This window comes from Nerophis ophidion, linkage group LG28 (genome assembly GCF_033978795.1).
Source record: "Nerophis ophidion isolate RoL-2023_Sa linkage group LG28, RoL_Noph_v1.0, whole genome shotgun sequence".
Lineage (NCBI taxonomy): Eukaryota > Metazoa > Chordata > Actinopteri > Syngnathiformes > Syngnathidae > Nerophis > Nerophis ophidion.
The window spans coordinates 8,544,220-8,561,160 of NC_084638.1; the positions used below are offsets into that span (position 1 = coordinate 8,544,220).

Here is a 16,941-nt window from a genome sequence, read left to right on the forward strand (position 1 = left end):
CACATTTCAATTTCTTACACACACTTGTTATTTCATATGTTGACCAGAGGGGGAGCACTTCACATTGTTACACACACTTCTTATTACATATATTGACCAGGGGGGGGAAATTTCCAATGTATACACAGACTTGTTATTTCATATGTTGACCAGAGGGGTAGCACTTCAAATTTTTAAACACACTTGACCAGAGGGGGAAATATTTCTAATTTTTACACACACACTTATTTCATATGTTGACCAGAGGGGGAGCACTTCAAATTCTTAAACACACTTGACCAGGGGGGGAAATATTTCTAATTTTTTACACACACACCTGTTATTTCATATGTTGACGATAGGGGGAAACATTTCCAATTTTTACAGACACTTGTTATTTCATATGTTGGCAAGAGGGGCAGCACTTAAAACTTTTACACACACTTGTTATGTAATATGTTGAACATAGGGGGAAACATTTCCAATTTTTACACACACTTGTTATTTCAAATGTTGACAATAGGGGAAACATTTCCGATTTTTACACACACTTGTTATTTCATATGTTGGCCAGAGTGGGAGCACTTCAAATTTTTTCACACACTTGTTATTTCATATGTTGAACAGAAGGGGGAAAATTTCCCATTGTTACAGACACTTGTTATTTCATATGTTGACCAGAGGGGGAGCATTCCCCATTTTTACACACACTTGTTATTTCATATGTTGGCCAGAGTGGGAGCACTTCAAATTTTTTCACACTTGTTATTTCATATGTTGAACAGAGGGGGGGGGAAATTTCCAATTTTTACACACACTTGTTATTTCATATGTTGACCAGAGGGGGGAAAATTTCAAAATTTTGACACACTTATTTCATATGTTGCCGCGTGTAACTTTCTACGATATCAATGAAACAGCAACGTTTCAGTGTCCCACACCTTTCTCATGAATACTTCAGCATACTTTGCTGTTTGAATAGACTGAAAGTTTCCCCTAAAACGTCCGTGTGTTGTGCAGGTAGTAACATTTTCTCATAGAATATAATAAAATATAATAACGGGGGACCGGGCTTTCTGCTCCGCCGCTCCCAGTCTGCGGAATGCTCTCCCTGACCCCCTGAGGGTACCACAGACTGTGAATGCGTTTAAAAAGGGCTTAAAAAGCCTTCTTTTTAAAAAAAAGTATTTTTTTTTTTTTATTTATGCGTCCTAGTTTTGACTATTAGGCTGTTGTAGTTTTTATTTGTTTATTATATTATGTTTTTATTTATTTTTTTAATACGCGGTAGCACTTTGAGGTTGTTTGCTCAATGTAAAGGGCTTTTTACAAATAAAAGCTATTATTATTAATATTCATAATAATAATAGAATAGAATGTTCTAATTGATTTGTGGCGCTGGTACAGGAAGAGCAGGGAGGAGTTGCTTCAACAACGTCAGTTATTTTCACTCCGAGGCCCCGGAAAGTCCCTCGTGTCAACAAAACGTAGCATCCTCTAAATATCTGAGCTATGAAAGCGTGTACGCACCCCCAGCCCGGCGTTCTTGACGGCCATTTTGTCTGTCTGCATTCTAGTAGCGGCGAACATCAGCTGCCAGCCGCTGACACAAGTTCACGCTCCAGTCGCGGTCGGCCAGACATTTTGAACACAAAATTGGATTCCTCTGCAAAACTTTGCCGTCACGCTAGGAAAAACAACAACAACAAAACAAATTCAATAAGACGTGTGTGTTATATTCATGATGCCAATTACCACAGCCAGTTTATCACACGCTCCACCATGATGGCTGTAATTGAAATACAGTAGCGTAGTAGGCCAAGTGTTTGTTAAAAACAAGGCTTTTATTCAACAAGTAAGTTGAATTCCGGACTTTCCGAAGCTTTTGAAGCCTGCGGCTAATAAAAAAATGGTTTATGAGTGTTTTTCTGCAAACAGTTTGCATAAAACACATTGAAATGCTATCTTAGCGCCATTTTCTGGAGGTGTTTGTTCACAGCAAGCTTTGAACTGGAAGTACGAGTGCCGTCCATAGCGTTCTACTCGTATGGAATCGTCACTCCAAGTAACGTTCACAAGTTTTACAATATAACTACAACAATTCATACTTACTAAATAGTCCCATGTGTAATGTCTATCGGAGTGTTTTCATGCCTATTTGTACATGCCATCGTGATAAAATAAAGCTAGTGTCGTTAGCATTTTCTATTATGCTAACATACTTACGAGCGTCCGTGATAGTGTTATTAACTTACAACGGCATTCTTTTTTTCAGTTGTTTCAGTCTCACAAATTCCTCAGTAAACTCACCCAAACTTCACCGTGGAGTTGTAGAGTCTGTTTAGCTCATCCATTTTCTACCGCTTGTTACTCTCGATGTCTCCTAGCCGCTTGGGCAAATTGTATTGTCTAAAAATGTATTTCTCCATCGATAACATGACATCATCATGCTCAGAAAACAAAATAAAATAAATATATTTATATACATATACATACACATATATATATATATATAAATATATATATATATATATACATATATATATATGTAAATATATATATATACATACATATATATATATATATATACATACATACATATATATATATACATACATACATATATATATACATACATACATATATATATACATACATGTATATATATATATATATATACATACATACATACATATATATATACATACATACATATATATATACATATATACATACATAAATATATATATATATACATACATATATATATATGTATCTATATATATATATATATATATATTTTTTTTTTTTATGTATATATATACATATATATATATATATACATATATATATATATATATATATATATATATATATATATATATATATATATATATATATATATATATATATATATATATCAATCAATCGTTTTATATAGCCCTAAATCACAAGTGTCTCAAAGGGTTGCAAAACCACTATGACATCCTCGGAAGAACCCACATAAGGGCAAGGAAAACTCACACCCGGTGGGACGTTAGTGACAATGATGACTATGAGAACCTTGGAGAAGACCACATATGTGGGCAACCCCCCCCCCCCATATATATACAGTATATATATATATACATACATATATACACATGTATGTACAAAAATACATATATATCCATATACATACATATATACATACATATAAATATCCATATAAACATACATACATATATATATATATATATATGGAGATATATATATATAAACATATATATATATCTATATATATATATATATATATAAACATACATATATACATATATATATACACACACACACATTTTATACATATACATACATACATACATATACATGTTTATACACATATATACATAAATATATATATAAGCATATACATATATGTGTGTGTGTGCATATATGTATATATACACACACCAATATATACACATAGATACACGCACACACACACACATTTATATATATACACACATATATATTTTAAGTGTATATATTTTTAATATATAAATATATTGTTTAGCTGATTGGAGAGCTAGCTTCTTGCAACTAGCGGGTCCGTGAAGATGACTTCTGTTTTGTCTGGTCTGCCGTTTTACTGCCGTGTTACTGGCACCCTTTGGAACCAATTAAGGTATGTAAATAAACATTTACAAAATATTTCTGTGTGAAATAACTCCTTTTTTCAACGTATATATCTGCGGCTTATAGTCCGGTGCGACTTATATACGGAAAAAAACGATTTTTTTACTTCTAGAATTTAGTGGGTGCGGCTTATATACGGGAATATGGCGGTATGTTTAATATTTTTGACACATTTCCAGACTGGTTCGGCACACCACTAGACGGAGAATCTCTGACAATGACGGAGGGTTTGAGGGGGAAAAAAACAAGTATATAAATATACGTCATGTAAACATCTCTAATAAACTGTGTTCTTCACCTACTTAACACGCCTGCAATTATCGTTAGAGAACACGGTTCCTGTCATGATGAATGCAAGTCCTCTAAGTGGAACTGATGGTGAGGAGGTGAAAGTTCACCAGTGCTGACGGACAAAAGTCCACACTTGACAGGGACCCCCACTCCCTGGCTTTTGGAATGTTAATATCGCGACAGGCAGCCGTATCGTTCTTGCCGACTGTAATCAAACCACGTCAACGAGGCGAGTGTTCTGCCGTGACATGTTCTATTACGTCGGAGAACCACGGGGGGGGGTGCTACCCACTCAGCTGGAGTGGCGCCGACTGACGTGATGCCTGCGCTGTAATTGGGCTTGTATACTGATGACACCCGTGTGTGTGTGTGTGTGTGTGTGTGTGTGTGTGTGTGTGTGTGTGTGTGTGTGTGTGTGTGTGTGTGTGTGTGTGTGTGTGTTTCTACCCTTCTTGAGACGTGAAGAAGGAAAAGTGTCTTCCATATGAGGAGGTGTAACATAAACCAACGTCCCAATAACATTGCATCTAATAGACAATGTCTCATTTGCACCCCTGCTGGTCAAAATGAGGGTGGTCAACATATGAAATAACAAGTGTGTGTCCAAATTTGAAGTGCTCCCCCTCTGGTCAACATATGAAATAACAAGTGTGTGTAAAAATGTGAAGTGCTCCCCCACTGGTCAACATATGTAATAAGTGTGTGTAAGTGTAACAATTTAAAGTGCTCCCCCTCTGGTCAACATATGAAATAACAAGGGTTTGTAAAAATTTGAAGGCCCCCCTTCTCCGGTCGTCATATGAAATAACAAGTGTGTGTAAAAATGTGAATTTTTCTCCCCTCTGGTCAACATATGAAATAAATGTGTGTAAAAATTAGACATTTTTCCCCCTCTGGTCAACATATGAAATAACAAGTGTGTGTAACAATTTAAAGTGCTCCCCCTCTGGTCAACATATGAAATAACAAGTGTTTGTAAAAATTTGAAGCCCCCCCCCCCTCTCTGGTCAACATATGAAATAACAAGTGTGTGTAAAAATGTGAAGTGCTCCCCCTCTGGTCAGCATATGAAATAACAATTCTGTGTAAAAATTGGAAATTTTGCCCCCTCTGGTCATCATATGAAATAAGTGTGTGTAAAAATTAGACATTTTTCCCCTTCTGGTCAACATTTGAAATAACAAGTGTGTGTAACGATTTGAAGTGCTCCCCCTATTGTCAACATATGAAATGACAAGTGTGTGTAAAAATGTGAAGTGCTCCCCCACTGGTCAACATATGTAATAAGTGTGTGTAACAATTTAAAGTGCTCCCCCTCTCGTCAACATATGAAATAACAAGTGTTTGTAAAAATTTGAAGGCCCCCCCACCTCCTCTGGTCAACATATGAAATAACAAGTGTGTGTAAAAATGCGAAGTGCTCCCCCTCTGGTCAGCATATGAAATAACAAGTGTGTGTAAAAATTTGAATTTTTTCCCCCCTCTGGTCAACATAAGAAATAAGTGTGTGTAAAAATTAGACATTTTTTCCCCTCTGGTCAACATATGAAATAACAAGGGTGAATAAAAATTTGAAGTGCTCCCCTATTGTCAACATATGAAATGACAAGTGCGTGTGTGTTTGTTTGTGTGTGTGTTCACATTTTTACACACACTCGTTATTTCACATGTTGACCAGAGAGGGAGGGGGCCCTTCTAATTTTTACACACACTTGTTATTTCATATGCTGAACAGAGGGGGAGCACTTTAAATTGTTACACACACTTATTACATATGTTGACCAGTGGGGGAGCACTTCACATGTTTACACACACTTGTTATTTCATATGTTGACAGTACAAAATTTTGGGACCACCCTCATTTTGACCAGTAGGGGTGTGAATGTGAAGTGCTCCCCCTCTGGTCAACATATGAAATAACAAATGTATGAAAAAATGTGGAGTGCTCCCCCTCTGGTCAACATGTATAATAAGTGTGTGTAACAATTTGAAGTGCTCCCCCTCTGGTCAACATATGAAATGACAAGTGTGTGTAAAAATGTGAAGTGCTCCCCCTCTGGTCGACATATGAAATAACAAGTGTGTGTAAAAATGTGAAGTGCTCCCCCTCTGGTCAGTATATGAAATAACAAGTGTTTGTAACAAGTGTTGGTCAACATAAGAAATAAGTGTGTGTAAAAATTTGACATTTTTTCCCCTCCGGTCAACATGAAATAACATTTGTGTGTAACAATTTGAAGTGCTCCCCCTATTGTCGACATATGAAATGACAAGTGTGTGTGTGTGTGTGTTTGTTTGTGTGTGTTCACATTTTTGCACACACTTGTTATTTCATATGTTGACCAGAGGGGGGGGGGGGAAATTCCAATTTTTACAAACGCTTGTTATTTCATATGTTGAACAGAGGGGGAGCACTTTAAATTGTTACACACACTTGTTATTTCATATGTTGACAGTAAAACATTTTGGGACCACCCTCATTTTGACCAGTAGGGGTGTGAATGTGAAGTGCTCCCCCTCTGGTCAACATATGAAATAACAAATGTATGAAAAAATGTGGAGTGCTCCCCCTCTGGTCAACATGTATAATAAGTGTGTGTAACAATTTGAAGTGCTCCCCCTCTGGTCAACATATGAAATAACAAATGTGTGAAAAAATGTGGAGTGCTCCCCCTCTGGTCAACATATATAATAAGTGTGTATAACAATTTGAAGTGCTCCCCCTCTGGTCAACATATATAATAAGTGTGTATAACAATTTGAAGTGCTCCCCCTCTGGTCAACATATGTAATGACAAGTGTGTGTAAAAATGTGAAGGGCTCCCCCTCTGGTCAACATATGAAATAACAAGTGTGGGTAAGAAATTGAAATGCACCCCTTTTGGCCAAAATTAATAAAAAATAAATACATATATGTATATAAAAACATACTGTTACAACCTGAAGTAAATAATGAGGATTAAAAAACAATTACAAACAGAAAATTCCCCCCAATTTTCTTATTTTTTTTTTTTAAGAAAAGCAGTCATTTTCTCACAATCTTTTTTCTCATAAAATTGGGAACAATTTCTCATATTCTTCCTGTAATATTGCAATATTTTCTCGTAAAATGCCCACTTTTTGATGTAAAATTAGTTTTTCGTGCAAAATGGTGACATTTGTCAGATTAAATCCGGACTTTTATCACCATGTTGCCCATAAAAACAGTGGCAAGTAAAATTCCGATTATTATTATAATATTGCAAATATGTCAAAGTTTTCTTATAAAATTGTGACTTTTATCGAGTAAAATTTTGACTCTTTTCATAAAAATGCCAACATTTTAAGCTCTTTCTTGTAAAATTGCGAGTGTTATTGAGTAAAATTCCAACTTTTATCAAAACATTGAACAAATGTTCCGTTTTTCTCGTCAAATTTTGACTAGCGTCGAGTAAAATGATGACTTTTAATATAATACTGCCAAAATTCTACGCTTTTCTTGTAAAATTGTGACCTTTTTCTTGTGAAATTCCAACTCATTTTTCACAACAAGCTTTTATTTATATTTGCATAGTATGTATATATTATTAATGTTGTAAATACACTTCTTTATATATCTAGAAAGGCTGGTCCTAAAGAGGGAGGCATTTTTTTTAGGTCCCCAGAAGGTCAGAATTACATAGACTGTGTGTGTGTGTGTGTGTGTGTGTGTGTGTGTGTGTGTGTGTGTGTGTGTGTGTGTGTGTGTGTGTGTGTGTGTGTGTGTCTATAGTATGTGTATATTATTCATGTTGTAAATACACTTCTTCATATACCTAGAAAGGCTGGTCCTAAAGAGGGAGGCATTTTTTTCTCAGGTCCCCAGAAGTTCAGAACTACACAAATGTGTGTGTGTGTCTCTCTGAAATAATGTCACCATTATTATAATTAATCAGTTAAGACGAAGCAATTATAACAGTCTAACACGGTGTATCCCCTCGGAAAGTTTAGCCTAGTAAGCCCAAGTAATCATTAAAAACACGCCAGCGTTTTTATTTGACAAGTATATTTAATATTTCTGATCGCTGTAGCATGACGCTGAATTTGAACGGTAACACTGTTGACTGCACTTTGATCACTTTAACGTGCCGCCAGACGGAGGCCGCACACCGTGCCAATCTCCATTAGTTTGTTCCAATAATCGAGTAATCGGATCAAACACATTAAAACGTGCATATTTTATCCCTATTAATATTGAAATGGCATTTTTACCATGTTTGCAATAAAAAATACAAACTTTTTTTCAAACACAAACGCTTTCTCACGCAGCAGCCGTGCGGAAACTCTATCCACCTGTTCCGGGCGGTCCAGATTTTGTCATTCGTTATTGGTTATAGTAAAGCTGTTTTTTTTATCGATGTAAACGCTGAACCCTTGCAGCCCTACACTCGATACACAGCAGACAGCAGGACTATCCCACTGGCGGTCTCGGGAATGACAACATACCGGCTCCTGAGTTCTTGGGCGACAAACATTTTTGCGGCAAATCGACTAAAAACACCCGAGTTCTCCTGTTGTATAAGGGAGCTTGGACAAGCGGAAACACACTGGCAGATAGGGGAGCTTGGACAAGCGGAAACTGATATTTGGACCTTGCCGGCCCACACAGAATACGCGATTTGCATAACCGAGGCGTTCCTCAATTTATCCCATGTTTACATCTCATTGTGCAACATGTGAATGTTTTACGCGGAACCAAATGTGATCTCAGGTAAAGGGAAAAGAGCCCGAGTGTGTCATATTATCGTGTATGGCATCGGTCCAGACCTGAGCCCTGTTGGCTCCTGACCGCCGCTCTGGCCCGGTGTGCAGTTGCGGTGGTGTAAAACATCCCTCAGCCTGTCCTCGGCTGGCACACGCCACTTCCTGTCGGAGGGAGGGCGAGCGGGCCAAAGCCAAGATCAGGTTTTGGGGGATTGTGTGTTGTGTACGGCTAATTGCCAAACTGTGTTTACAACACCATCCTTAAATAGCACAAACTAACACCTGTGGGATTTACCGGCAACTATGAGATATTATCAGGACTTTAAGGCAATGGTGCATTATTATGGTGGTATGTCTGCAAAAACAAAACAACTTAAAAATGCTACACAATAGTATGTTAGATCCACTATGGACTGGACTCTCACACTATTATGTTAGATCCACTATGGACTGGACTCTCACTATTATGTTAGATCCACTATGGACTGGACTCTCACTATTATGTTAGGTCCACTATGAACTGGACTCTCACTATTATGTTAGGTCCATTATGGACTGGTCTCTCACTATTATGTTAGATCCACTATGGACTGGACTCTCACTATTATGTTAGATCCACTATGGACTGGACTCTCTCGCTATTATGTTAAATCCACTATGGACTGGACTCTCACACTATTATGTTAGATCCACTATGGACTGGACTCTCACACTATTATGTTAGATTCACTATGGACTGGACTCTCACACTATTATGTTAGATCCACTATGGACTGGACTCACACTATTATGTTAGCTCCACTAAGGACTGGACACTCACTATTATGTTAGATCCACTATGGACTGGACTCTCACACTATTATGTTAGATCCACTATGGACTGGACTCTCACACTATTATGTTAGATCCACTATGGACTGGATTCTAACGCTATTATGTTAGATCCACTAAGGACTGGACTCTCACACTATTATGTTAGATCCACTATGGACTGGACTCTCACACTATTATGTTAGATCCACTATGGGCTGGACTCTCACACTATTATGTTAGATCCACTATGGACTGGACTCTCACACTATTATGTTAGATCCACTATGGACTGGACTCTCACTATTATGTAAGATCCACTATGGACTGGACTCTCACACTATTATGTTAGATCCACTATGGACTGGACTCTCACTATTATGTTAGATCCACTATGGACTGGACTCTCTCGCTATTATGTTAGATCCACTATGGACTGGACTCTCACTATTATGTTAGATCCACTATGGACTGAACTCTCTCACTATTATGTTAGGTCCACTATGGACTGGACTCTCACACTATTATGTTAGATCCACTATGGACTGGACTCTCACACTATTATGTTAGATCCACTATGGACTGGATTCTAACGCTATTATGTTAGATCCACTAAGGACTGGACTCTCACACTATTATGTTAGATCCACTATGGACTGGACTCTCACACTATTATGTTAGATCCACTATGGACTGGATTCTAACGCTATTATGTTAGATCCACTAAGGACTGGACTCTCACACTATTATGTTAGATCCACTATGGACTGGACTCTCACTATTATGTTAGATCCACTATGGACTGGACTCTCACTATTATGTTGGATCCACTATGGACTGGACTCTCACTATTATGTTATATCCACTATGGACTGGACTCTCACTATTATGTTAGATCCACTACGGACTGGACTCTCTCGCTATTATGTTAAATCCACTATGGACTGGACTCTCACACTATTATGTTAGATCCACTATGGACTGGACTCTCACACTATTATGTTAGATCCACTATGGACTGGACTCTCACACTATTATGTTAGATCCACTATGGACTGGACTCACACTATTATGTTAGCTCCACTAAGGACTGGACTCTCACTATTATGTTAGATCCACTATGGACTGGACTCTCACACTATTATGTTAGATCCACTATGGACTGGACTCTCACACTATTATGTTAGATCCACTATGGACTGGATTCTAACGCTATTATGTTAGATCCACTAAGGACTGGACTCTCACACTATTATGTTAGATCCACTATGGACTGGACTCTCACACTATTATGTTAGATCCACTATGGACTGGACTCTCACACTATTATGTTAGATCCACTATGGACTGGACTCTCACACTATTATGTTAGATCCACTATGGACTGGACTCTCACTATTATGTAAGATCCACTATGGACTGGACTCTCACACTATTATGTTAGATCCACTATGGACTGGACTCTCACTATTATGTTAGATCCACTATGGACTGAACTCTCTCACTATTATGTTAGGTCCACTATGGACTGGACTCTCGCTATTATGTTAGATCCACTATGGACTGGACTCTCACACATTTGCGGTCCAAGGTTTCTCATACTCATTCACAGTGACATCCCACTGGGTTTTGAGTTTTTCCTTGCCCTGATGCGGTCTCTGAACCGACGATGTTGTTGTGGCTTGTGCAGCCCTTTGAGACACTCGTGATTTAGGGCTATATGAATAATTATTGATTGATTGACATTGAACTTAGCGCCGAGGATCCTGGGAGATGTAGTTCATTTTCAGACCCGGCCAATGCTATAGCGCCAGAAATAAAACGACACACCCAAGTTTTTGTCTGATACAGTCGTCTACGGCATTGTTGTGACTTTGAAACGGAAATACCGCGGTCCGTACAAAACTGTCACACCCCATACCGGCTCGGGGTGAATTTTCTCCCCCCCCCCCAAAGTATCACTTTAGAATTCCTGCGCCGGTTCTTTAAACCCGAACATTTTGGATGCTTAGCAAACCGTGCACCTTCAAATCGCCCCTCGGGGGATAAGCATCTTCGAAATGATATTTTATCATTTTCATTTGGCCGGCCCCCCCTCTGCAAGCCGACCGATCGCCCACCGCAATCTAATCCCCGAGAGGGGGAACTGGAGCCTGTTGCCACGGATGCTGGCGGGGACTCCGGGTCAAGTACAGATAATTTATTCACTCAGTCAGATTTCCTCTGGCTGGTGGACGGCAGATGGAGAGGTCTGATACCATATCACCCATCTGAGTCACCCGGGGGAGCTGAGGGTGCGGCGGACGGGAGATTGACAGCAGAGACGTAGGAACTTAAGGCAGGTCAGATTGTGAATAATTGGGAAATTAAAAGATGATCTGGTGCGACCAAGGTATGAACATCCAACCCTCGTAGATTCCCATCTTCGTTCTTATCAGATTGGTATGTGTGGGGAGAAATGCATGCGTGTCCTTATCAGGAGACAAGTGGTTCTGGTCCAATGAGATCCTGGGAGATGGTAGGAATAAGCGGCTTAGACCGTCATCTGAGATGGAGGAAGGAGGAAGGAGATGAGAATGCAGAAAAGGGAGGGGGAGGAATTGATTAGGTGACTGGAGGACGGGGGGGATTTGGGAAGAGATGGAGGGCAACGGAGATTGGAGCGCAGAAACTTTGCGCAGAATTCGGGGCTGTTTAGATCTCGATGAAAACCTGATTGGGAAAGGGCTTGTTGAGTGGTCAAAAGTTGACACAACTGTAGCTACCAAGGTAAAGATCGCTCGTCTCTCAGGTTCAAGTCCGGGGGCGGAACAGATTCAGATTGTGTACAGTCGCACTTGTCCGAAAAGGAGTAGGAAGAAGCAAATCCTAGATAAGCCTACCCCCTGTTCCACGTCATATCCATTACTGACACACACATACTTGTATTGGTATGTAGACTACAACGTTACACCACTATTCTTAACATGTCACATAAGAACTGAAATTACATTTTCGGCACAGTCCCACTAAGAGCAGACATACTTTACGAAGGGACAAGACGGGACCGCCAATGGCTCAGCCACTTACGGCGCTCCTTAAAAAAGGTGAGAAAAAGGTGACATTGGGAAAGGGGGAAGAGTAGAAAAAAAACATCAGTCGAAGGCTGGACCCTCAGGAGGGGTCCAGACTGAGTCCGAGGAAAAAAATCCTCACATAGCAAGGCACACGTAAACATGGTACATGTAATCACAACGGGGTGGGGGGTTGGGGGAGTTGGGGCCCTGGACGCCGGCTGATGCTATAAAGCGCTACTCAGCCATCCACAACCCCGGAGGAATTAAGCAGTGGTGAAGGCGTTGATTTCGGGAGGGGCGTGTGCGTGCATGTATGCCCAATTAACTTGGGTGAGATGTTGAAATGTTTTTGTGGACTGGAGCCGAGCTCAAAGTTCGACACCAGGTGTTGTTGAAGACCGAGGACGGAAGTGGACTGAACATCTGTGATCCGTATGAGAGTGAGGTTTAGGGGCGTGGTGCACCTTGGTCAATCTGGCTCCCTGAAAACCTCAAGAGCAGAGCAGTGCTTAGTTTTACCCCGGTCGATAGGCACGCTCGTCTCTAACGCCGGCTGTCCTAGATTCGAGTCCCGGGCGGAACAAACTTAGGGTTTACTTAGGGTGACGGCGGTTTAATGTTTGGATTCTGTCTCCACAGGATGACGAGGAACCTGCAGTGACAACCTAAGACTCGCCGACCTTCGACAACCCTTCGACTCTGCGAGCCTTCCGACAGACTTCCTTTGACCGAAGACTGAAGTGGCGTGACCAAGCCGGTGGAAAAGAGTCATAACGTACAAGAGAAGCATCGAGCTAAAGTGGATTTTAGCTCCACTGGGGAAAAAAAATGAACTAGCATTTCAAGAGGATCCGAACCAGTCAGGCAACACAATTGACCGTCTCTGCAGTAGACTCTCCTTGAAGAGTCCGAGGCAGTTCGTCTGAGGAGGAATCAGTTCCTCCTCTTCTCCAAACCTTCTCGACCATTCTTTTCCACTCAGACATGGATCTCCACAGAGCAGCCTTCAAGATGGAGAGCTCTTCCTACTTGCCCAACCCCCTGGCCTCGCCGGCCCTCATGGTCCTGGCCTCCACAGCAGAAGCCTCCCGCGATGCTTCCATTCCCTGCCAGCAACCACGCCCGTTTGGCGTCCCAGTTTCTGTGGAGAAAGATGTCCACTTGCCGTTCAACAATGGTTCATACACCTTTGCGTCCATGTACCACCGCCAAGGTGCGGTCCCTCCCGGTTTCCCCAACAGGGACTTTCCACCGTCCCTCCTTCATCTACATCATCAGTTCGCGCCACCTAACCTGGACTGCTCGCCGATCAGCATGCTCAACCACAGCGGCGTCGGGGCTTTCCGACCCTTCGCTTCGCCTCCCGAGGACCGAGATGGGGCGCCGGGCGGGTACCAGTCGGCTTTCACCCCGGCTAAGCGCCTCAAAGGGTGCCTGGACGCAGAAGCTTCACCCCACCTACGGTACACCGATGCTGACGGCAAAGAGTATGATTTTGGCGGCGCCCAGATCCCGCCTGGGGGCTCGCCCAGCAGCGCTTTGAAGGCCGTAGAGGACAGCGGGAAGAAGATCTTCGCTGTCTCCGGCCTCCTTTCAGACCGAGAGACCTCCTCCAGCCCCGAGGACCGCATCGAACGCTGTAAGTAGAAACTTATGTCGTTTCTCTACCTACAAACCAATGAAAGACCAAACACATAAGGCTTGATCGACCAAGACTCAAATACCGTGCGCTAAACAGCGCCTGCAAAGAGTTGTGATCTACTAAGACTGAAAAATGGTGCAGACCGCCTTTTTTAGGAGAGGTTTTTGCGTGTACTACCATGGAGGGACTTGGTCATTTACTGCACATATCATTTTGAGCTCAAGGTAGAGACTGACAACAACTGTGACTGTGCGCTCCAGAGGCAGGAAAATGCATATTGTAAGAATTTTGTATTTTTTTTCCACACAGAAGACATGTTAATCTATATGAAAATACGACAGTCATTGAAAAAAAAAAACACAAACGGCAATTCAATTGGTATTAATCAGCCCCCTAAGTCATCCTGCGGCTGTATAATTATAAAATGATATTGCTGATTATACAATATGTCCAATATTTGTATTTTCAATAGTCCATGTTTGGCTGTCATTAAAAACAACCCACCAAAAGGCATCAATTAATACCAATTTAATTGGTATTAATCATCCCCTGAAGTCATCCTGCAGCAGTAAAATCATAAAATTATATTGCTGAATAGAGAATATGTCTAATATTTGTATTTTTGAAAGTCCATTTTTGACTGTCATTGAAAAAACTCCACCAAAAGGCATCAATTGGTATTAATCGTGCCCTTAAGTCATCCTGCAGCTGTAAAATTATAAAATGATATTGCTGAATAGACAACACGTCCAATATTTGTTTTTTTGACCGTCCATTTTTGACCGTCATTGAAAAAAAAACACCAAAAGGCATCAATTAAATTTGTATTAATCGTCCCCTTAAGTCATCCTGCAGCTGTAAAATTATAAAATGATATTGCTGATTATACAATATGTCAAATATTTGTATTTTCGACAGTCCATTTTTGACTGTCATTGAAAAAACCCCACCAAAAGGCATCAATTGGTATTACTCGTCCCCTTAAGTCATCCTGCCGCAGTAAAATTATAAAATTATATTGCTGATTATACAATATGTCTAATATTTGTATTTTTGACCGTCCATTTTTGAACGTCATTGAAAGAAAACACCAAAAGGCATCAATTAAATTTGTATTAATCGTCCCTTTAAGTCATCCTGCAACTGTAAAATTATAAAATGATATTGCTGAATAGACAGTAGGTATAATATTTGTATTTTTGACAGTCCATTTTTGACTGTCACTGAAAAAAAAACACAAAAAGGCATCAATTAACTTGGTATTAATCGTCCCTTTAAGTCATCCTGCAACTGTAAAATTATAAAATTATATTGCTGAATAGACAATATGTCTAATATTTGTATTTTTGACAGTCCATTTTTGACCGTCATTGAAAAAAAAACACCAAAAGGCATCAATTAAATTTGTATTAATCGTCCCTTTAAGTCATCCTGCAGCTGTAAAATTATAAAAGTATATTGCTGAATAGACAGTAGGTCTAATATTTGTATTTTTGACAGTCCATTTTTGACCGTCATTGAAAAAACCCCCAAAAGGCATCAATTAAATTTGTATTAATTGTCCCCCTTAAGTCATCCTGTAGCTTTAAAATTATAAAATTATATTGCTGAATAGACAACACGTCCAATATTTGTATTTTTGACCGTCCATTTTTGACCGTCATTGAAAAAAAACACCCAAGGGCATCAATTAATTTGGTATTAATCGTCCCCTTAAGTCATCCTGCAGCTGTAGAATTATAAAATTATATTGCTGAATAGACAATATGTCTAATATTTGTATTTTTGACTGTCCATTTTTGACCGTCATTGGAAAAACCCCACCAAAAGGCATCAATTGGTATTAATCGTCCCATTAATTCATCCTGCAGCTGTAAAATTATAAAATGATATTGCTGAATAGACAATATGTCTAATATTTGTATTTTTGACAGTCCATTTTTGACTGTTATTTAAAAAAAAACATCAAAAGGCATTAATTAAATTGGTATTAATTGTTCTTTTAAGTCATCCTGCAACTGTAAAATTATAAAATTATATTGCTGATTAGACAGTAGGTCTAATATTTGTATTTTTGACAGTCCATTTTTGACCGTCATTGAAAAAAACCCCAAAAGGCATCGATTAAATTGTATTAATTGTCCCCCTTAAGTCATCCTGCCGCTGTAAAATTATTAAATGATATTGCTGATTATACAATATGTCCAATATTTGTATTTTTGACAGTCCATTTTTGACTGTCATTGAAAAAACCCCACCAAAAGGCATCAATTGGTATTAATCGTCCCCTTAAGTCATCCTGCAGCTGTAAAATTATAAAATTATATTGCTGAATAGACAATATGTCTAATATTTATATTTTTGACGGTCCATTTTTAACCATCATTGGGAAAAAAAACACCAAAAGGCATCAATTAATTTGGTATTAATCGTCCCCTTAAGTCATCCTGCAGCTGTAAAATTATAAAATGATATTGCTGATTATACAATATGTGTAATTTTTGTATGTTTGACAGTTCATTCATGTTGACAAGCATACGTAAGTTAGCGCTTGGTCACAATCGGCTCCTTTCTTTGTCACTTTTCATACATACTAAAAAAAGGCGGTCTTGATAAATCACATTGCGTGTGCTAAATGATCATATATGCTGGTCATCTTCCTGATGGCCAGCAGATAGTCTGCACATTCATGATTGTCCTACTTGTCCTGCGCACTAAAGAGACAACATACACAAGTTTCAATCAACTTTTTCCCACATGCAAACT

At 39.4% G+C, this 16,941-nt stretch overlaps 1 protein-coding gene and 1 long non-coding RNA gene across 4 annotated transcripts in view; one reads left to right on the forward strand and one right to left on the reverse strand.

The window, feature by feature from the left end:
- Positions 1 to 16,941, reverse strand: part of LOC133545663 (uncharacterized) — a 167,017-nt gene that overhangs the window by 40,998 nt on the left and 109,078 nt on the right. For 2 of the 3 annotated variants that reach the window (XR_009804908.1, XR_009804906.1), the window contains exon 4: positions 1,510 to 1,666. The exons of the other annotated variant lie outside the window; for it this stretch is intronic. This is a non-coding gene — a long non-coding RNA (uncharacterized LOC133545663). The remainder of the gene's footprint in view (positions 1 to 1,509; positions 1,667 to 16,941) is intronic. 3 annotated transcript variants of the gene reach the window in all.
- rnf220a (ring finger protein 220a) overlaps positions 1 to 16,941 on the forward strand; it is a 433,695-nt gene that overhangs the window by 13,917 nt on the left and 402,837 nt on the right. The window contains 1 exon segment of the mRNA XM_061891442.1: positions 13,173 to 14,172. Coding sequence (XP_061747426.1) covers positions 13,518 to 14,172 — 655 coding nt within the window. The 5' untranslated portion in view covers positions 13,173 to 13,517.